Source organism: Sus scrofa, chromosome 2 (assembly GCF_054392235.1).
Source record: "Sus scrofa isolate SSC_HxYL_T2T_F1_AM1 chromosome 2, Sscrofa_HxYL_maternal_Yorkshire_Landrace_v2.0, whole genome shotgun sequence".
Classification (NCBI taxonomy): Eukaryota; Metazoa; Chordata; class Mammalia; order Artiodactyla; family Suidae; genus Sus; species Sus scrofa.
The window spans coordinates 59,991,265-60,013,503 of NC_139384.1; the positions used below are offsets into that span (position 1 = coordinate 59,991,265).

The 22,239-nt window shown below is 40.0% G+C and overlaps 1 protein-coding gene across 7 annotated transcripts in view; it reads left to right on the forward strand.

The window, feature by feature from the left end:
* SNAP47 (synaptosome associated protein 47) overlaps positions 1-22,239 on the forward strand; it is a 110,228-nt gene that overhangs the window by 76,126 nt on the left and 11,863 nt on the right. Inside the window, exon 5 of one of the 7 annotated variants that reach the window (XM_085012082.1) lies at positions 9,026-9,132. The exons of the other annotated variants lie outside the window; for them this stretch is intronic. Coding sequence (XP_084868208.1) covers positions 9,026-9,132 — 107 coding nt within the window. The remainder of the gene's footprint in view (positions 1-9,025; positions 9,133-22,239) is intronic. 7 annotated transcript variants of the gene reach the window in all.

Here is a 22,239-nt window from a genome sequence, read left to right on the forward strand (position 1 = left end):
AGGTAGAAATGCAGTCTCTTTCTGTGTATTAATTTTGTATCCTGCAACTTTACCAAATTCATTGGGAGCTCTAATAGTTTTCTGTTAGCATCTTTTAGAGTTTTCTAGGTATAGTATCGTGTCATCTGCAAAGAATGATAGTTTTACTTCTTCTTTTCTAATTTGGATTTGTTTTATTTCTTTTTCTTCTCTGATTGCCGTGGCTAGGACTTCCAAACCTATGTTGAATAACATTGGTGAGAGTGGGCATCCTTGTCTTGTTGCTGATCTTAGTGGAAATGCTTTCAGTTTGTCACCATTGAGAATGATGTTAGTCGTGGGTTTTTTCTAAAATGACTTCTATTATACTGAGGTAGCTCCCCTCTGTGCCCACCCTGTGAAGAGTTTTTATCAGAAATGGGTATTAAACTTTGTCAAGAGCTCTTTCTGCATCTATTGAGATGATCCTATGTTTTTTTTCAGTTTGTTGATGTGGTGTATCACATTGATAGTTTGGTAGATGTTGAAGAATCCTTGCATCCCTGGGATAAACCCTACTTGATCATCTTTTTTTTTTTTTTTTTTTTTTTTTGTCTTTCTAGGTCCGCACCCACGGCATATGGAGGCTCCCAGGATAGGGGTCTAATCGGAGCTGTAGCCACCGGCCTACGCCAGCACCACAGCAACGCGGGATCCAAGCCGCATCTCTGGCCTACACAGCTCATGGCAATGCCGGATCCTTAACCCACTGAGCGAGGTCAGGAATCGAACCCATTACCTCATGGTTCCTAGTCAGATTCATTAACCACTGAGCCACAACAGGAACTCCGAATGATCTTTTTTAATGTATATTTGTATGCAGTTTGCTGATAATTTGTTGAGGGCTTTTGCATCCATGTTTATCAATGATACTGGCCTGTAATTTCCTTTTTTTTTTTTTTTTTTGTGGTGTCTTTGGTTTTGGTATCAGGGTGATGGTGGCTTTTCTTCTTTCCCGAGATAAGATGAATGAAACTGGGTGTGTTCCTTCCTCTGAAATTTTTTGGCAGAGTTTCAGAAGCATAGGTGTTAAGTCTGCTCTGAATGTTGGGTGGAACTCAGCTGAGAAGCCATCAGTTCCTGGACTTTTGTTACTGGGAAGTTTTTATTTTTTTTTTATTATTTTTTTCCTACTGTACAGCATGGTGACCCAGTTACACATATATGTATACATTCTTTTTTTCTCACATTGCATGTTCCATTATAAGTGACTATACAGAGTTCCCAGTGCTACATAGCAGGACCCCATTGCTAATCCATCCCGAAGGCAACAGTCTGCATCTGTTAACCCCAAGCTTGTTATTGGGAAGTTTTTAAATCACATTTTCAATTTCAGCACTTGTGATTGGTCTATTCATGTTTTCTGTTTCTTCCTAGTTCAGTCTTGGTAGGTTGTACCATTGTAAGAATCTGTCCATTTCTTCCACGTTGTCCATTTTATTGGCATGGAGTTGCTGGTAGTAGTCTCTCATGATCCCTTGTATTTCTGTGTGCCAGTTGTTACTTCTTTTTCATTTCTAATTTTATGGATTTGGACCCTCTCCCGTTTTTTCTTGATGCGTCTGGCTAAAAGTTTCTCAGTTTTTATCGATCCCTTTCAAAGAGCCAACTTTTGCTTTCCCCGATCTTTTCAATTGTTTTGTCTCTGTGTTATTAATTTCTGCTCTAATCGTGATTTCTTTCCTTCTACTAATGGTGGGCCTTGTCTGTTCTTCCTTCTCTAGATGTTTAAGGTGTGAGGTTAGGTTGTTTGAGTTTTTTCTTCTTTCCCCGAGATAAGATTGTATTGCTATAACCTTCCCTGTCGGAACTGCTTTTGCTATGTCCTGTGGGTTTTGGATTATTGTATCTTCATTGTCATTTGTTTCTAAGTATCTTTTCATCTCCTCTTTGATTGCTTCAATGATCCATTGGTTGTTTAGTAGCATATTGTTTAGTTTCCACGAGTTTGTGCTTTTTTTGCTGTTGTTCTTTTGTTGTTGTTGTTCTTGTGGTTGATTTCTAGTCTTATAGCGTTGTGGTCAGAGAAAATGTGGAAATAATTTCAAATTTTAAAAAATTTACCGAGGCTTGATCTGTGGCCCCAGATGTGACCTATCCTGGAGAGTGTTCCATGTGCACTTGAGAAAGAAGAAAGTGTATTCTGCTGCTTTGCGGTCGAAAGTCTTATAGCACTAAGTCTGTTTGGTCTAGTGTATCATTTAAGGCCTGTGTTTCCTCCTGGATTTCCTGTCTGGATGATCTGTCCATTGCTGTAAGTGGGGTGTTAAAGTCCCCACTATTATTGTCTTACTATCCATTTCTCCTTTTATGGCTGTTAGTAGTTGCCTTATATATGTGGTGCTCCTATGTTGGGTGCATATATATTTACAATTGTTATTTCTGCTTCTTGGATTGATCCTTTAATCATTATTAATGTCCTTCTTTGTCTCTTGTGACCTTCTTTATTTTATAATCTGTTTTGTCTGATGGGAGTTTTGCTACTGCCGCTTTTCTGTAATTTCCATTGGCATGTAATATATTCTTCCATACCTTCACTTTAGGTCTGAATGTGTCCTTAAATCTGAAGTGGGTCTCCCTAGGCAACATGTATATGGGTCTTGTTTTTGAATCCATCCAGCCACTCTATCTTTTCGTTGGAGCATTTAATGCATTCAAGTTCAGTGTAATTATGGATAAGTATGCACTTACTGTCATTTACTTAATTTTTTTGGATTGCTATTTTGGGTCTTTTTTCTTCCCTTCCTCTTTTTGTTGTCTTTTCTTATGATTAGCTGACCATCTTACTAGTGTTATATTTGGCTTGCTTTTTCTTTTCTGTGTGTGTGACCATTATAGTTATTTGATTTGTGGTTCCCATTATACTTTGATATGTCCATCTATATGTGTGCAGACTTGTTTCTCCTTGCTGGTCCCTTAATTTCAAATGTATTTTCAGTGTTCTGCAGTTGCTCTCTCGCCTTCTCATGCTTGCTAGTTTAGATATATTTGTCGATGGGTGATTTCCTACTTTTGTTTTATCTTTGCCTTTACCAGTGAGCTTTTGCATTTGTCATAGTCTTGTTTCTAATTGTGCTTTTCCTTTTCTGCTTAATGTTCCTTTAGTCGTTGATGTAGACCTGGTTTGGAGGTACTGAATTCTCTTAGCTTCTACTTATCTGTAAAGCTCTTGATCTCTCCATCAAATCTGAATGAGAGCTTTGCTGGGTAGGCTATTCTTGTTTCTAGGTTCCTCCTCTTCATCACCTCAAATATATTTACCACTCCCTTCTGGCTTGTAGAGTTTCCTCTGAAAGATCAGCTGTTGTCCTAATAGAAGATTCCTTATATTTGATTTGATTTGTGGCTCTTAATATTTTTTCTTTGAATTCTTTTTTCAGTTTTATTAGTATGCCTCTTGCTGTGTTTCTTCTTGGGCTTATTTTGTATGGAATTCTCTGTGCTTCTTCCACTTGAGTGAGTTTTTTCTCTCCCATATTTGGGAAATTTTGGGTTATAATCTCTTCAAATATTTTCTCTGGCCCTTTCTCTCTCCTCTGGAACCATATGATGCAAATGTTGGTTCATTTATTGTTGTTCCAGGGGTCTCTCAAACTCTCCTCAGTTGTTTTTTGGTTTTTTTTTAATTCTTTTTTCTTTAACCTTTTCTGTAGCAGTGATTTCCACCACTCTGTCTTCCACGTCACTTCTTCGTTCTTCTGCCTCTGTTAGCCTGCTGTTGGTTCATTCTAGATCATTTTTCATTTCAGCTATTGTGCTCTTCATCTTGCTTTTTAAATCCTCCAGCTCTTTGTCAGTCATCTCTTTCAAGTTGTCAATTTGTGTCTCCATTCTTTTTCCAAGATCTTGGGTCATCTTTACTATCATCACTCTGAATTCTTTTTCAGGTGAATTGCCCATCTCCTCATCATTTAGTGGTTTTTGTGTGTTTCTGTCTTGTTTCTTTGTCATAGCATAGTGTCTATTTATTGTCCCATAGACCGGTTAGCATATAGATGCCAAATCAAGTGCCCAGTCCTGGAGTTCTCGGGAGTGGTAGCAGTTCACATGTACCCAGAGTTCATGTTGAGAGCAGCAGTATCAAACTTCTCCTGGAGCTGGGTGGCCCATAAGGATGGGTTCTGTGAGGCAGGTGGCAGTGTTTCACCATTCAAAGAATTGTTTTTGTAGCTCATGGATATAGCAGTGTCTCTTGCAACCCCTCCTGCTACCTAGTAGCTTTGGGGTTATTTCCTGAAGCTTACAATGTCAGCAGTTTCTCTTGCCACCCCTCCCTTTGCTGGGAAGGCTCTAGGGACCTCTCTCTGGAGCTGTAGGAGCAGGTGCTCCTCTTCCACAAGCACTCCCCTTGCTTGGCCACTCTAGGGATCTCTCTCTAAAGCCCTAGGGTCAGGGTGCTTCTCCCTAATTGTTGCTAAAAGTCTCTCTCTGTAGCCACAGATGTGTATCTCTGGCAGTCTCTACCCCCACATGGCTGCTGGTAGGAGAGCTCTCTGTAGCTGCCGCAGATTGGAATGTGTATTAATTGGCCTCCTGCAGCTCTCTTGGTGTGGAATGAGTGCCACTGATTTGGCACTGGCAGGGTCCCTGTAGCTTGTTCTTTTCTCCAGTCCAGCCACTGGCAGGGGTCCTGTAGTTTGTGCTTTTCTCCAGTCGGGCAATCTGCAGTTCCAGCAGGGAGCATGTACCTTCAGCCCTTTCTTGGCTCTTTTTGGTGCAGATCGGGTGCTGCTAGCCCGAGCCCCTGCAGAGCCTCTGGATGGAATCCCAGATCCTGTGTTTTCCCTGGTCGTGCAGATTACTGCTTTTTCAAGGAATGAGCATTGCCGCTGTAGCTCTTCTGCGCAGTTCAGGCGCATTACTGCAGAGGCCATAGACAGGAGCTGGGAGCTTGTGTTATTCTCCCAGAGGGTTAGTCCACCTGCTCCAAGAAGTCTTTAGCCCTAGGGTGGGGCTGTTACCCAGCTATTGTTAGGCAACCGCTGCTGCCAAGTGGTTCCCTGAGCTACAAGCAGGCAGTGTTCTACAGCTTGATACATCACATGCAAGGAACAAGGCTATAGTAGTAGATCCTGCCTCTTCCTTCTAGCACCCCCAGGCAATGGCATCTAGCCTCTAAGCCTGACTAGGTTGCCTCAGCTTTGATGCTCTCCATTGTGGTCTACCTATACTCTAGTCCCTCAAGGCTGTTTCCATGCAGCCAACCCCAGGTTTTGCCCACGTAGCTATCCCCAGCTCCCTCTTTGTGTCTGATCTCTAAGACCAGAGTCTTAGTTCCCAACACCTACTGGCACCCACCTACAGTAGCCTCTAGCAGTGACCAATTGTGCAGCATTGTTTCCATTTTAACTGCTTCGCACCATTTGTCTAGAGTTCCTCATCTCTTTTTGGCTGATCTACTCGCTGGTGAGTGAGATTTCCAGGTAAAGAGCAGGTCCTATCTTACTCCCTCTCGCTTCTTTTTCTCTGTTTTCTTCTTTCTTCTTTCTTTTGTCCTATCTGATTTTATGAAGTTTTTCTTGCTCTATCATAATCCTGATATATTTTTCAGTTTTTAGCAAATTTTCTGTGTGAATTGTTCCACACGTAGGTGTCTTTTCCATGTATTTGTGGGGGTAGCTGAGCCTCGCGTCCTGCTCTTCCACCATCTTAGCTGGTTTCCCCTAACTTTGGCTTATGTTTGTTCTTTCTCTTGTTGGTTTAGAAAGAAGATTACATTTTTTATTTGAGATTTTTCTTATTTCCTGAGGTGATCTTGTATCTTTATAAACTTCTCTCTTAGGCCTGGTTTTGCTGCATCCCAAAGGTTTTGGATCATTTTGGTTTTGTTTTCATTGTTCTAGGTATTTTTTTTTATTTCCTCTTTAATTTCTTCAATAATTCATTGATTGCTTAATAGTTTATTGTTTAGGCTCCATGGGGTTTTTTTTGGTCGTTTCTTTCTTGTGTTACATTGTTGTAGTCATTAAAGCTGCTTGATTTTTACTTCAGTTTTCTTAAAATTTTCATGGCTTGGTTTGCGCCCCAGAATGAGATCTGTCCTAGAGAATGTTCTGTGTGCCTTGGGAAGAATGGATTATGCTGCTTTTGGATGGAATATTCTATAAATACCTATTAAAAGTCCATCTGGTCTAATGCATCATTTAAGGCCTGTGTTTCTTTGTTGATTTTCTGCCTGGATGATCTGTTCATTGTTGTAAGTGGAGTTTTAAAGTCCCCCACTATTATCATGTTATTGTCAACTTCTCCTTTTATGGCTGTTAGCAGTTGCCTTGTATATTGAAGTGCTCCTATGTTAGGTGCATATATAGTTATATTTTTTATATCTTCTTGGGTTGATCCTTTGAGCATAGTGTAGAGTCCTTATTTATCTCTTGTAACATCTTTATTTTAAAGCCTATTTTGTCTGATATGAGTATTGCTACTCCAGGATTTCCAATTGCGTGGAATATCTTCTACTATCATCTCACTTTCTGTCTGTATGTGTCCCTAGAACTGAAGTTTGTCTCTTGTAAGAAGCATATGTATGGGTCTAGTTTTTGTATCCTTCATCCAGTCTGTGTCTTTTGGTTGGAGCATTTAATCCCTTTACTTTTAAGGTAATTATCAAACATATGTGTTAATATTGCCATTTTGTTAGCTATTTTAGATTTGTTTTTGTGGCTGTTTTTATTTTATCGCATTCTCCTTTTGTGATTTGATAGCTGAATTCCTTTTTTAATGTATATCTATTATAGATTTTTGATTTACATAACCATAAGGTTTTGGTATAGCTGTCAGTATATCATGATTGTTTTAAGTTGCTGATCTCTTCATTCAGATGCATTTTACCTATCCTGCTTTTATACCTCTCCTCATGATTACTGGTTTTGATTTCATGTTTGTGTGTGAGTGATTTCCTACCTTTACTGTATGGTTGCCTTTACTGGTGACCTTTCCCATTTTTTAATTTTTTTTTGTTTCGAGTTGTAGCCTGTTCTTTCTTAGAGAAGTTCCTTTAGCATTTGTTTTAAATGCTAAAGGAACTTAGCATTGGTGGTTCTGAATTTTTTTAGCTTTTACTTGTCTGTAAAAGCTTTTGATTTCTCAATCGAATCTGAACAAAAGCCTTAGTGGATAGGGTATTCTTGGTTGTAGGTTTTCTCCTTTTATCACTTTTAGTATATCATGCCCCTCTCTTCTGGCCTGCAGTTTCTGCTGAAAAATCAGCTTGTAGTTGTATGGGGATTTCCTTGCATGTTATATGTTGCTTTTCTCTTATTAATTTTAATATTTTCTCTTAGTCTTGAATTTTTGTCATTTTGATTACTAGGTCATTTTGTCATGTTCCTCCTTAGATTAATCCTGCATGGGATTCTCTGCACTTCCTGGACTTGGATGACTGTTTTATTTCCCATGTTAGGGAAGTTTTCATCTACTTCGCTTCATTTATTTTATAAGGCCCTTTCTCTCTCTCATCCTTCTGGTACCCCTATAATGCAAATGTTAGTGTGTTTCACATTGTCCCAGAGGTCTCTTAAACTGTCCTCATTTCTTTTTATTAATTTTATTCTTTCCCATGGTGGTGATTTCCATCACTCTGTCTTTTAGCTCACTGATTCATTTCTTCTGCCTTATTTATTCTGCTATTGATTCCTTCTGGTCTATTTATCATTTCATTTATCGTATTCAGCTCCGGTTGTTCTTTGTATTTTCTAACTCTATTAAAAAAAAAAAAAAAAAAAAACCTGGCGTTCCCATCGTGGCACAGTGGAAATGAATCCAACTAGGAACCATGAAGTTTTGCATTCAATCCCTGGCCTCGCTTGGGGGATTAAGGATGTGGCGTTGCCATGAGCTGTGGTGTAGGTCACAGATGTGGCTCATATACGGCACTGCTGTGGCTGTGGTGTAGGCCAGCAGCTGTACCTTCAATTAGACTCCTAGCCTGGGAACCTCCATATGCCATGAGTGCAGCCCTAAAGAGCAAAAATAAATAAATAAAAAATAAAAATAAAAAACTTCTTGCTCTGTGCACCCATTCTTTTCCTGAGTCCTTACATCTTTTTCCTGAGTCCTTGGATCATCTTTATGATAATTACTCTGAACTCCTTCTTGGGTATCACTTAGTTGTTGTTCTGTATTTTTTTTTCTTGTTTATTTTCCTGGAACATATTCCTTTCGAACCTCATTGAGTCTAAGTTTCTATTTGTATTTTTATATATGTAGTAGGTTAGTTTTGTTAACCTTGGAGAAATGGCTTGCTGCAGGGGTTTTCCTATGTGTCTCAGCAATACACTTCCCTGCTCCCCTCTTGTCACCCAAGGGCCATGGTCCACCTGGTACCAAAGTAGGTTCTGACCTGTGTTTGCAGACTCGGTTACACAGGCTGCAGAATCATAGTTTTCTTGCTTTTGTTGTCTGTCTCCTTGTGGGTGAGGCTGGCTTTTGGCCCTCTGGTGGGTAAGGCTGTGTCAAGGGGCATGTCTAGAAGTGGCTGTGTGCTCAAGAAATTTTTAGGCAGTATGTCTGCTGTTGGATGTGGCTGTGTTACCATCCTATGGGTTTGGCATCCCAGCACTGGAGCCTATTGGGTGGGGCCAGATTTTGATGCTGATGACCTAATCAAGATGTCTGCCTCCAGCAAGAGTTCACATAGATGAACACTCCCCAGTATGGTTGCCACTAGCCCTTATGATCCCAGAGAGAGCCGCAGCTGCATCTCACCTACCTAGGGGACCCTCCAAGACCAGCAGATAGGTCCGGCCCAGGATCCTTTGAAGTCACTGCTTTTGCCCCGGAGCCTAGTGCACAGGAGACCATTTCTGTACCCTCCAGCAAAAGTGGAATCTGTTTCCCCTAGTCCTTTGGAGCTCCTGCAGTTAAACTCTGCTGGCCTTAAATGCCAAATGTTCTGATGGCTCTTATTCCTAGTGCCAAACCCCAAGGATGGGAATCCTAACTTGAGGCTCAGAACTCTCACTGCTGTAGGAGAACTTATATTATAAAACTATTTTCCAATTTGTAGGTCGTCTACCTGGGTGATATGGGGTTTGATTATATCACAAGTGTGGCACTCCTACAGCCTCATTGTGGTTTCTTCTTTATTTCTTTGGATGTCGAATATCTTTTTTGGTAAGTTCCAGTCTTTTTACTGATAGTTTTACTGATAGTTCAGCCAGATAGTTTTGATTTTGGTGTACTTGTAAGAGAGGAGGTCAACTCAAGCTCCTTCTAGTCCATCATCTTATCTCTAGATTTTCTTTTTTATTTTTAATAATTATGTAGCAAATAACTAGACATTGCATTGTTGCATTCATAACTGTTTCAGAATGTAGCTTTAAAGGTAAGAACTGTTAAAAAAAATCAGTGCAATAGTGTACTCACCTTAAAAGTAATAAGTAGATTCCTTGGTATCATCAGACATCAAGACAGTGCTTAGATTCCTCCTCACCTCATTTAGGAATATATGTTGCATGTTCAGATAAGTATCCTCATGAGGCCCATGTGTTACATTCAGTGAAGTGCCTTTAGTGCATAGCTTTCTTCTGTCATCTCATGTTTTTCCTTGGCAGTTTATTTTATGAAAAAAAATTAAATTGTTTCTCTGCTGAGACTTTTGTAGTTTGCTTCTTTCGGACTTGGGTTTCCTGGTGATGAGCTGTCTGCTCTCTGCCCTGGTACTCTTGTAGCATGGTTCGTTGCTCTAGAGGCTCCCTCAGATTCAGTCTCCATTTTGAAGAGACTATTTCATTGGCAGCACTGCACACTTACATCAAGGCATACAAGAGACTTTTAAACCTGTTTTTAATTTTTATTTTATGTGTGTCTATGACCCCTTTAAACTTTTCCTTTTTGGGAAAAAAGGCATTCATCTTTTACTAGGGAGTATTTTAAATATACACGATTTGTCACTTTTTTCCTTCTGATATAACTAATCACTTTTAGTAATGAAAAGCTCCTTTCTAGCTGCAAATAGCAAATTCTACAGGTTACTAATCATTTCTGATAGGCTTATAGATTCCAGAGTACTGCAGGTAATTGTCTGCTTTAAGTCTCAACTATAAAGCCAATCTTGCCTGTTCTGAGGGTGGATGAGGGTGCCTATAGACCTCAACTCGGTAGAATCTGGCACCATCCTTTCCCACCCTCCAACGAAAGTGTCTGTGGCTGAGATGAGCTCTTCTGTGTCCCACATTTGTGTTGAGGCTGAAGCAAGAACATGGCTTTTTAATGGGAAATGTAGAAACTTTATCTTTTCTAACAGTGACCATGTAGTATGAGAGGGCCCTTCCAGTTTCAAATAACCAGTCTCAACTCTTATGTACAATATGCCTTTCTACTAAAAGTAGTGATAGGATGGGCGAGGTCAGGATGAATGCACCAACAGCTATGAGTAGAATAAGGTTCCTCACTGACAAGTAAGGTCACCATTTCTACCCCATGAAAGCATGTATGTGTGGTTGGTCCTGACTGTCATCATCAAGTCTTAGTGAGCCTTGTGGTATCCATGCTGGAAACAGTGGATGCCATGGTTTTGAATATCAGGATGCTGGCTTCAGGGCAGAGGAAGTGGTGATCCCTGAGCATTTGGTCTGGGAAGACCCACCCATTGGAGAGGCAGGGCTTTGTACTAATAAGTGCCCCACTCTCCTTCCCTGCAGGGAGAACCTTTTGAAGTAAAACACAAGTTCCGTATTTATAGAAGAATTCGGAGCTGTGTGTTTGAAGCTCAAGCATGGGTAGGAATGAGTTAAATTTCTGGAGAAAAAGAAAATGCCAGAAAATCTCCCTCTGTTCATCTGTGGTTTCTGTTGCAGATGCTATTAAAGTCATTATGTGAGACTGGGTCTTGGTGACTTAAACTGCACTTGAGGTGCTAGAGAGAAGATTCGCCATGATTTCCCCCAGGGAGCAGGCAGCAGTGCTCAGTACAGTATGCCAGCTCCCTCTGTGCTGGGCCCCTAGAGCAGGCATGTGAGCTGCAGTTAGGCCCCATCTGCTGCGTAACTGTGGCCATCCACCATCTGCTGTGGGAGGACACGTGGTGGAGGAGACTGGAAGAGGAATCAAGAGTCTCTCAGAAGGGTTTGGCAGAGTCTTTTCCAATGTCAGATGTGCTAACTCTTCCTGCCTCAGAACTATTGCTCCTTTTTTTTTTTTTTTTTCTAAGTCTGTGGCTACCATGTATTTGATACACATTTGGAAATGATAAAACAAGTGGCATGATTCTGCCCTGAGGACACTCTAGTTTTATGTAAAGTTTCTTCATAACTTTTTAATCTTTACTTCTCTGTCTTGTCCAGTATTTGGCGTTTCTTTATCCTGCTTATCTCTTTCACCAAGAGCTAATCAGATGAACAGTTGGCCCAGGTCTGGTTTATCAGGCTCCAAACAGGTTGTGGGGGCCAGCATCATAAGAGCTCTGCAACAGCCCTAGCACCAGGAAAGGCAGTGAACGAAGACTTGCACTGGATGTTATCTTTATTTCCAATAAAGGATACACAGAATGTGGATTCATGGCAAGTTTTTAGGTCATAGTTTTGAACTTCTGTTTGATTGTATTTGGACATTTCGTCTGCCAACTATATGTGATATTTTTATAATCAATAAATGCAAAACACAAAAATTAAAAAGGAAAATGGAGGCAGTTCATTCAGTTCAATTAGCAAGTTAATTTACTAGAAAATTTAGCCAGTCAGCTGTTGTGAAGAGAAGAATTTACTGAAAAGACAGCCCTGTGGACGCTTAGACTGGGGAGATGAGTGAAACCCAGAGCTTTTGTCTCTGTATCTCTGCCTTCTCTATTTGCTTAGTAGAACCAAATTCCACATGTATATCTGCACTGGCATTTTATCGGAACTTTCTTGAAATAATTCTTGGGCAGAGAGGATTCTGCGGTTTTCTATTTGCACACACACACATAGATAATGTAGATATATGTACACACGCACAAATATATACATCTATACATATATATTCTTTTTCATATTCTTTTCCATTATTTTTTTTTTCTTTTGTTTTTGTTTAGGGCTGCATCTGCAGCGTATGGAAGTTCCCAGTCTAGGAGTTGAATTGGAGTCGCAGCTGCCAACCTGTACCACAGCCACAGCAACACCAGATCTGAGCCACATCTTCGACCTATACTACAGCTTGCAGCAACACTGGATCCTTAACTCACTGAGGGAGGCCAGGGATTGAACCCACATCTTCATGGTAGTAGTTAGGTTCTTAACCTCTTGAGCCACAAGGGGAACTCCCCTCATTATTTTTTATGAGAAGATATTCTTTTTTTCTTTTTTTTTTTTTTTTTAGAAATTATAGGATACATTTCATCTTCAGTAACTCCACCATTATGGTACATTTTTTTCCATGTACTTTGTTCCTAGGTATTTAAGTTCGTCCTAATTCATCTATCTCCCTTCCTAATCAGGAAAAAAAATTATCATTTCTTACATACGTAATCTGTGTAAAAGAATTATGTTTAACAAATGTTCTTCAGTCCCAAATAAATGTCTGATTCAGTGAATTATTTACCCCTGGCTTCAGTGTGGTAACTGTCTGTTTGGAGAGATGACAGATATGGGTATCCTGGGATAATTGTCAGGAATTATCAGCTATGGCAATGAACTAGTCTGCACTCCAGGAATGTACATTCTAGAACTGATACTTCTTAGGAAGAAGGGATGACTAAACTGGTAGGCCCTCAAAAGTAAATAGGTAAGAACAATGGTAGCCTGTAGGACCACAAGCCAGTGCTGGGAGGGCGTACAGATACCTTTGTTGAAGTGGGCTCTGTGGAGAAGTATGGGGACAGAGAACTGGACATGCCTTCTCACTTATCAGTACCTGCATGCCAGGCAGTTGTCCTGGAAGCATTTTGGAATCATTAAAGATTTCAAGGCAAGGAGTAATAGGATAATTTCAGATTTTTGCCCATTCTCCTCATGTTCTCTTATTGTCTTTTGCTGCCTTCTGGATCTCTTTCAGACTGTTCATTTCATTATTTATGACACACAGAGTGTTGTTGTTTTCATATATGGCTTTGATACCAGTCCAGATATTAGCAATGAGCTAGGCCATTTATTTAAATATATGTTACTTTAATTGTAAATTATTAATAAATGTTCCTGACATTATATCCTGTGTCATTTTGAAATGTTAAACAATAAGAAAATTCTTGGTAACCAAGAAAAGGTGCCTAGTAACTTTTGATGTGTACACATATTTGAAGAAGAGGTCATGTGTCCTAGGATGAGCCCTGGACTAGGAACCTAACATCCAGATGCTGGTTTGGACCTGCCTGTGGGCTCTATAGTCCTGGGAAAGCTGCTTTTCTCCCTTGGCCTTAATCTCTCCATCCAAAAGGGCACTGATTTGTAGGGTATTGTCACACTGTACTTTTTAAAATATTCCTTCATGGTTTTCCTGTCTGTTCTGTTGGTTAACTAAACTAGGTCACTGGTAATCTTGAGCACTGCTTTGACAAGAGAGAGACAAATGGTGACCCCACCCCCAGCCCAGCCATGCCTGCTGTGGTTTTATCTGCCTCCTACTGCTGCCCTCTGAAATTTCCTGGGACAATCAGCTCTTCTTCACAACAGCCTTCAGAACTCTATGAATGGGGGTTAGAAATGACAGTAGAGGAGTAGGACATGAGGCTCAGCTACAAATTCATCAAAAATCCATCTATATGAGGAACTAATTGCCCAGAAAATTTGCTGAATGCTGACAAAAGAACCCAGGATTACAATAGAGAAAGAAAATTTTCATGAAACTGGGTAGGACAAAGGAAAGAAGAAAAAAAGAAAAGGAAAAACCCATGCCCCGGGAGGGAGCTGGAAAAGGAGGAAAAACAAAACTCTGTACCATGAAAAGTCCCCCACACCAGTGAGGAGACCAGCCAAGACAGAGGAGGAAATTTGCAGAATTGGAGAACACAGCATTTGGAGTAAAGCAGTTAAAATGGAAATGGTCCTCTACAAACAGTCACTGTCATTGCCCTGTACTTCCCAACCATAAGTGGTGGCGGATAGGGGCCAGGAACTGAAATTCCACCTTTAGAGGCCAGAATAGGACAGAAAGCTGGGGCTGGCTACCTGGGGGAAAACTAGGATTGCACAGAGACAACCTGGAGGGACTGGTGTCTAAAATGACCACTTTTGAAGTTGTTAGCTGAGGAATCCCAGCCTGGATTGGAGGCTACATGCCATTGTTAGGGTGTGCTGGAGAGAAGGGCGGGATCCGTCACTATACCCTCACCCCACAAGCACTCTCAGATTGCAGGACCCCAACTACCCCAGCTCCAGTTCACCCTTGAGCAGTGACTGCCTAGCAACAGTTGCAGAGCAGCCCACAGGCCTTAAGACTACAGAGAAAGTGGAGCTAGTGGAAGGAACCCTTTGAGTAAATGGAGAGAACTTGGGAATAATGCAGTCTGCACAGCCCCAGCCAGCAGGGAACACCACAGGAACTGCTATAATAGCACAGAAGGCTCAGGGATTGTAGATGGCCCCTTGTGTGGGTGGAGAGCCCCATTTTCCCTAGGGGACCGAAGATGATTTTGAAAACAGCACAGATAGTTCAGAATTTTGCAGGGGGATTCCTGAGCTGACAAAGACCTGCAGATTTCCTAGGGAGCATAGAAAGTTATTTCTGAAGCAGCATGGAGGGGCAGGATTCTGCAAGGGTCCTCTGGAGCAAGCACAGAGCTGTGATCTCCCTACTGAGGTGGAGAAAGTTACCTCAGATACAGGGAAAGCTCCTGGAAGTCTTCAAGGAGCCTTTCAGGTGAGTGCAGAGCTGCAGCTGCCCTAGCGGACAGAAGGTGATTCTGGAAATAGTGCAGACTGTCCAGAATTCTACAAGGGGCCATCCTGAGCTGACAGAGACCTGCAGATTTCCAAGGGAGCAGAGAAAGTTATTTCTGAAGCAGCATGGAGGGGTGAGATTCTGCAAGGACCTTCCAGGTGGGCACAGAGCCTCAGTTTGCCTAGGGTAGAGAGGGTAATTTGGGAAACAGCGCAGAATGTCCGGGAATCTGTGAGGGACTTCCTGGGTGGTTGCAGAGCTGTGATTTGTCTAGGGGAGGTGAAAAGTATCTTGGAAGCATCGCAAAGGATCCTGGAAATCTTTAAAGGGCTTTCTGGGCAGGTTGAGAGCTGTGAAAAGCCCACTGAACTGGTAAAGTTATTTTAGAAATAGCTCAAAAGGTCCTGGGAATTACAGAAGGCATAGTGGGCAGGCAAATAGCTGCAATCTGCATCTTGATGGTGGAGAAAGCAAACTTGGAAACAACACAAAGGATCCTGGGATTTTCAAGAGGCCAAATGTACAGGTGGAAAGCCCTAAAAGGCCTAGTGAAGGGGCAAAGTGAACCTGGAAACAATGCACACAGCCTGGGAAACACAAAGAGCCGGGAGGATTGGCAGAGTGATCTCAGGAAAAGCACAAGTTCTGTGATCCATGCCAACAGTCAACCAGGGGACCAGATGCACCATTTGATGCATGCCTAGCCAAAGGAGCTGAGAGGAGCCCACTGGCACACATTTTTATACTGCAACAGCTACAGGGAGCATTCCACCTTCAGCCTGTAGGGGGAAGGACTGCCAGAATGGTGCAGGCAGAGCCTCACCTCAGAGAAAGCCTTTTGGCAACAGCTAGGGAAAAGCACCTGCCCCTGGGGATGCAGAGAATGTCCCCTAGACTGGAAAAACAAAGGGAGTGATTACAGAGAGGTGCCTCCCCCCCCCCACCAGCCACAGAGAGCAGTCCCTAGAACCTCCCTGACAAAGGGAAGGACCATGGGATCAACTGATGACGTTGAATCACAGGAAACCATCCTGAGAGCTACCTGGAAGCAGGAGATACAACAACCCAAAACCTATGGGACACAGCAAAAGCAGTTTTGAGAGGAAAGTTTACAGCAATACAATCTTAGCTCAAGAAAGACGAGAAAGCTCAAATAAACAACCTAACCTTACGCCTAAAACAATTAGAGATGGAAGAACAGAAAAACCCAAAATTAGCAGAAGGAAAGAAATCATAAAGATTAGAGCAGAAATAAATGAAATAGAGACAAAGAAAACAAAGGAGAAGATCAATGAAACCAAAAGTTGGTTCTTTGAAAAGATAAACAAAATTGATAAACCTTTAACCAAATTCATCAAGGAAAAGGACTCAAATCAATAAAATTAGAAATGATAAAGGAGATATTACAAATGACTCCACAGAAATACAAAGCATCATAAGAGACTAATATAAGCAACTATATGCCAATAAAATGGACAATCTAGAAGAAATGGACAGATTCTTACAAAGGTACAATCTCTCAAGGCTGAACCAGGAAGAAATTGAAAATATGAATAGACCAGTCACAAGTATTGAAATTGAAAATGTGATTAAAAACCTTCCAAAAAGCAAAAGTCCAGGCTACACAGGTAAATTCTATTTAACATTCAGAGAAGAGTTAACACCTATTCTTCAGAAACTCTTTCAAAAAATAGCAGAGAAAGAAGCACTTCCGAGCTCATTCTATGAGACCACCATCACCCTGATACCCAAACCAGACAAGGATGCCACAAAGAAAATTATACACCAATATCACTGATGAACATAGATGCAAAAATGCTCAACAAAATACTAGCAAACTGAATCCAAATATGTATTAAAAGGATCATACACCATGATCAAGGGAGATTTATCCCAGGGATGCAAGGATTCTTCAGTGTCTGCAAATCTATCAGTGTGATATACCATATCAACTAACTGAAGAACAAAAACCATATGATCACCTCAATAAGAAGAAAGGGTTTTAACAAAATTCAACAGCGTTTCTGGAAAAAAAAAAAAATTCTCCAGAGAGTTGGCATAGAGGGGAGCTACCTCAACATAATAAAAACTGTATATGCAAAACCCACAGCTAAGATTATTCCCAATGGTGAAGAATTGAAAGCATCTCCACTGAGATCAGCAGCAATACAAGGATGTCCACTTGCAATATTTTCAACATTGTTTTGGAAGTCCTAGCCACATTAATCGGAGAAGAAAAGGAAATGAAAAGAATACAAATTGGAAAATAAACAAAACTATCACTGTTTGCAGATGGCATGATAAAAACCCTAAAGATCTAAAGCACCTAAAGCAGTTAGAATTCAGTGAATTTGGCAAAGTTGCAGCCTCCAAAATTAATACACAGAAATCAATTGCATTTCTATATACTAACAATGAGCAATCAGAGAAATCAGAGAAACCATCCCATTTATAATCACATCAAAAAGAAAAATACCTAGGAATAAACTTAGCTAAAGAGACAAAAACCTATACCCTGAAAACTATAAGATGTTGATGAAAGAAACCAAAGACAACAAACAGGTGGAAAGATAAACCATGCTCTTGGATTGGAAGAATTAATATTGTCAAAATGACAATACTGCCTAAGGACAATGTACAGATTCAGTGCAATCTCTATCAAATTACCAAGGATATTCTTCACAGAACTAGAACAGAATATTTTAAAATTTGTATGGAAACACAGAAGAACTCAAATATTCAAAGCAATATTGAAAAGAAAAACGAAAATGGAGGAATCAGGCTTCCTGACTTTAGACAATACTACAAAGCTACAGTCATCAAAACAATATGGTACCGGCACAAAAACAAATATAGATCAGTGGAACAGGATAAAAAGCCCAGAAATAAACCCAAGCATCTGTGGTCAACTAATCTATGACAAAGGAGGAAAGAACATACAATGGAAGAAAGATAGTGTCTTCAATAAATGGTGCTGGGAAAACTGGAAAGAATGGAAGTGGAACACTACCTAACACCGTACACCAATAAACTCCAAATGGATTAAAGACTTCAATATAAGTCCAGATACTATAAAACCCCTAGAGGATAACATAGGCAGAACACTCTTTGACATAAATCACAGCTATTTCTTGTTTGATCCATCTCCTAGAATAATGACAATAAAGACACAAATAAACCAATGAGACCTAATTAAACTCAGAAGCTTTGTCACAGCAAAGGAAACCATTAAAAAAATGAAAAGACAACCTATAGAATGGGAGAAAATCTTTGCCAGTGATGCAACAGACAAGAGCCTACCTAATCTCCAAAATATACAAAGAACTCATGCAACTCAACACCAGAATAAAAACCCAATCAGGAGTTCCCGTTGTGGTGCAGTGGTTAACGAATCTGACTAGGAACCATGAGGTTGCAGGTTCAGTCCCTGCCCTTGCTCATTGGGTTAAGGATCTGGCATTGCCATGAGCTGTGGTGTAGGTTGTAGACGCGGCTCAGATCCCGCATTGCTGTGGCTCTGGTGTAGGCTGGTGGCTACGGCTCCGATTAGACCCCTAGCCTGGGAACCTCCATATGCCATGGGAGTGGCCCAAAGAAATAGCAAAAAAAAAACCAAAAAAAAAAAAAATGGCCATAGGACCTAAATAGACATTTCTCAAAAGAAGACATACGAATGGCCAACAGGCATATGAAAAAATGCTCAGCATCACTAATTATTAGAGAGATGCAACACCTCATGCCAGTCAGAATGGCCATCATTAACAAGTCTACAAATAAATGCTGGAGAGGGTGTGGAGAAAAGGGAACCCTCCTACACTGTTGGTGGGAATGTAAATTGGTACAACCACTATGGAAAACAGTATAGAGGTACCTTAGAAAACTAAATATAGAACTGCCATATGATCCAGCAGTCCCACTCCTGGGTATATATCCAGACAAAACTTTCATTTCAAAAGGATACGTGCACCTGTATGTTCATCATAGCACTATTGACAGTAGCCAAGGCATGGAAACAACCTACATGTCCATCAACAGATTAATGGGTTAAGACAACATGGTAAATATATACAGTGGAATATTACTCAGCTGTGAAAAAAGACAAACTAATGCCATTTGCAGCAACATGGATGGAACTAGAGAATTCTCATACTAAGTGAAGTAAGCCAGAAAGAAAAAGACAAATACCATATGATATCACTTACTTATGGAACCTAAAATATGGTACAGTTAATCCAATCTGAAAAAACATAAGCAGATCATGGCCAAGGAGAATAGACTTGTTTTTTATTGTGGTAAAATATATATAATGAAAATTTGCCATTTTAACTATTTTAAGTATAAAATTCAGGAGCATTAATTACATTCAAATGTTGTGCAACTATTGCCACTATCTATTTCCAAAGCTCTTTTATCACCCGAAATAGAAACTGTATTTCCATGAAGCAGTAACTCCACGTTCTGCCATCCCCCATCCCTGGTAACTGCTAATCTTCTGTCTCTATTTATTTGCCTGTTCTAGGGACCTCCTGTAAGTATAATCCTTTTGTGTCTAGCTCTTATCACTTAGCATAATGTTTTCAAGGCTGATCCATCTTGTAACATGAAGCAGTACTTTTTTCCTTTTTATAAGTGAATAGTATTCTATTATATGTATAAAACGTTTTTATCTCTTCATTATTGGTAGACACGGGTTATTTTTACCTTTTGACTGTTGTGAATATTGTATGCACATTCATGTACCAATATTTGACTTACTGCTTTCAGTTCTTTTGGACATACCTAAGAGTGGAATTACTCAATTATAGGATAACTCTTATGTCCATCTTTTTAATAAGCTGCTACACCATTTTAAATTCTTACCAGCAGTGTATGAGGATTGTGGTTTTTTTATATCCTTGCCAACACATTTTCTTTTTTGAAAAATTGTTCTAGTTATCCTGGTGGATATAAGGTGGTATCTCCTTGTGGTTTTTGTTTGCAGTTCCCTGATGGCTGATGATGTTGAGCATCTTTTCATGTGCTTCTTAGACATCTGTACATCTTTGGAGAAATGTCTATAAGAGTTCTTTTCCCATTTATTAGTTGTGTGGTTTGTGTTTTTGTTTGTTAAGTTGTAGGAGTTCCTTATATATTCTAGATATTAAGCCTTTATCAGATCTGATTTGCAAATGATTGTCCCATTTGTAGGTTGTCTTTTGACTTTCCCGATGTCCTTTAATGCAGTTTGAACACTAACACCTAACTGGTATAATGCACTTCAGTTCTGGCACTAACTACTACTCATTGTTAGTGCATACCCATCAAGTTAAAGGTCCTAGTCCCCTGTGTGCCTGCTCCTCCTTGAGATGCCAGCCTCAGCGGGGTCCCCAAGACACTTGCAGTTCTGACCAACTAGTTACAAATCTTGGGGTGTTCCCAAGACCCCTTTCAGGTTTGATAATTCATCAGAGCAACTCACAGAATTCAGGAAAGCACTCTAGTTATGGTTACAAAGTATACAAATCAGGGATAACCAAATGAAAAGACATACAGGGTGAAGTCTGTGTGGGTCCCAGTTGCAGAGCTTCTGTGCTCTCTCCCAGAGGATTGGCCCATCTACCTCCTGGCACATTAACATTTTACCAATGAGGTAGCTTCCACTGAGCCTTGGGTGTCCAGAGTTTTTATTGTTTCATCTAGTAGGAATGATTGCTGGATCCATTGGTCATGTGACTGAACTTGGTCACCAGTTTCCTCCTTTCCCTCCCCTGAGGTCAAAGTTTCTACTCTCTAATCACATAGTTGGTCTTTCCAGCATAGCCAGCTTCCATCCTGAAACTATCTAGAAGTCTACCATGAGTTACTTCATTAGTATAAACCAGATGTTGTCCCAGGGACTCATCAGTAACAAGTTACTTGAAAAATTCCGAAGATTCAGACTGTCTCTCCCAGGAGCCAAAGACAAAGGCCAATCAAATTCTTTATAACGCAATAGATATACAGAAGTTTGGAATTCTGATGAAATGTAATTTATCTCTTTTTCTTTTGCTTGTGCTTTTGGTGTCATATCTGAGAATTCATTGCCAAATCCAAGGTCGTGAAGTTTTACCTTTATGTTTTCTTCTAAAAGTCATTGATCCATTTTGAGTTAATTTTTGTATTTTTGTATATGAAGTAGGGAAAGAGTCCAACTTAATTCTGTTGCATGTGGATGTCCAGTTGTCTACCACCACTTACTGAACAGACTATTCTTTCTCCATATAATAGACTCCGCACACTTACCAAAAATCTGTTAGCCATAGATATATGAGTTTATCTGAAGACTCTATTCTATTCCATTAGTCTATATATGTCTGTTCTTATGCCAGTGCCATACTGTTTTTGTTATTGTAGTTTTGAGTCAGGTTTGAAATTAGAAATTGTGAGTTTCTCAGTTTCTTTCTTCTTTTTCAGATTGTTTTGACTATTCAGAGCCCCTTGCAATTCTATATGAATTTGAGAATCAGCTTTTCCATTTTGGGGTGGGGGAGGAAAGTTTTGGGAATTTATACAGATTGTGTTGAATCTGCATGTCACTTTGAGGGGTATTGGCCTCTTGTCATTTTTAACTCTTCCAGTCCAGGAACACAGGAGGTCTTTTATTTATTTCATCGTGATTTATAATTTTTAGTCATTCACCTCCTTGGTTAAATCTATTTTTATTTTTGGGAGTGCTATTATAAGTGGGATTATTTCTAAATTTCATTTTCTGATTCTTCATTGCTGCTGTATAGAAACAGAAGATTTTCGATCTTGTATCCTATAACTGTTAAATTCGTTAATTAGTTCTCTAAGTTTTCTTGTAGATTCTTCAGGATATTCTATATATAGGATCAGGTCAAATAGAGATAATTTTTCTTCTTCCTTTCCAATTTGAATGCCTTTTGTTTCTTTTTCTTCACTTATTGCTTTATTTAGGACTTCCAGTGCATAGCAGTACTGTGTAGCAGTGATGAAAGTAGGCATTCTTGTCTTTCCCTGATCTTAGGAAGAAAGCTTTCCATCTTTCTTCGTTCTGTATGCTATTAGCTGAATTTTTCACAAGTGCCTTTTATCATGTTCAAGTTCTTTTCTTTCCTAGTTTTCTGAGTTTTTATCATGAAAGGATGTTGGGTTTTGTCATTGCCATTTCTTTATCAGTTGAGTCAATTGAGTTGATTATGTGGGGTTTATCCTCTTTGTTCTAATGTAGTATATTACATTAATTGATTTTCCAGTGCTGAACTACCCTTGTATTCTGAGATAAATCCTACTTGGATTCAGCTTGCTGGTATTTTAGTATGTTGTGTTTTTGTTTTCATTTGTCTCAGTGAATTTATTAATTTCCCTCTTTGACCCACTGGTTGTTGAAGAGTGTGTTGTTTGATTTCTACATATCTGTGAATTTTTTTAGCTGTCCAGATTTCCAGTGTC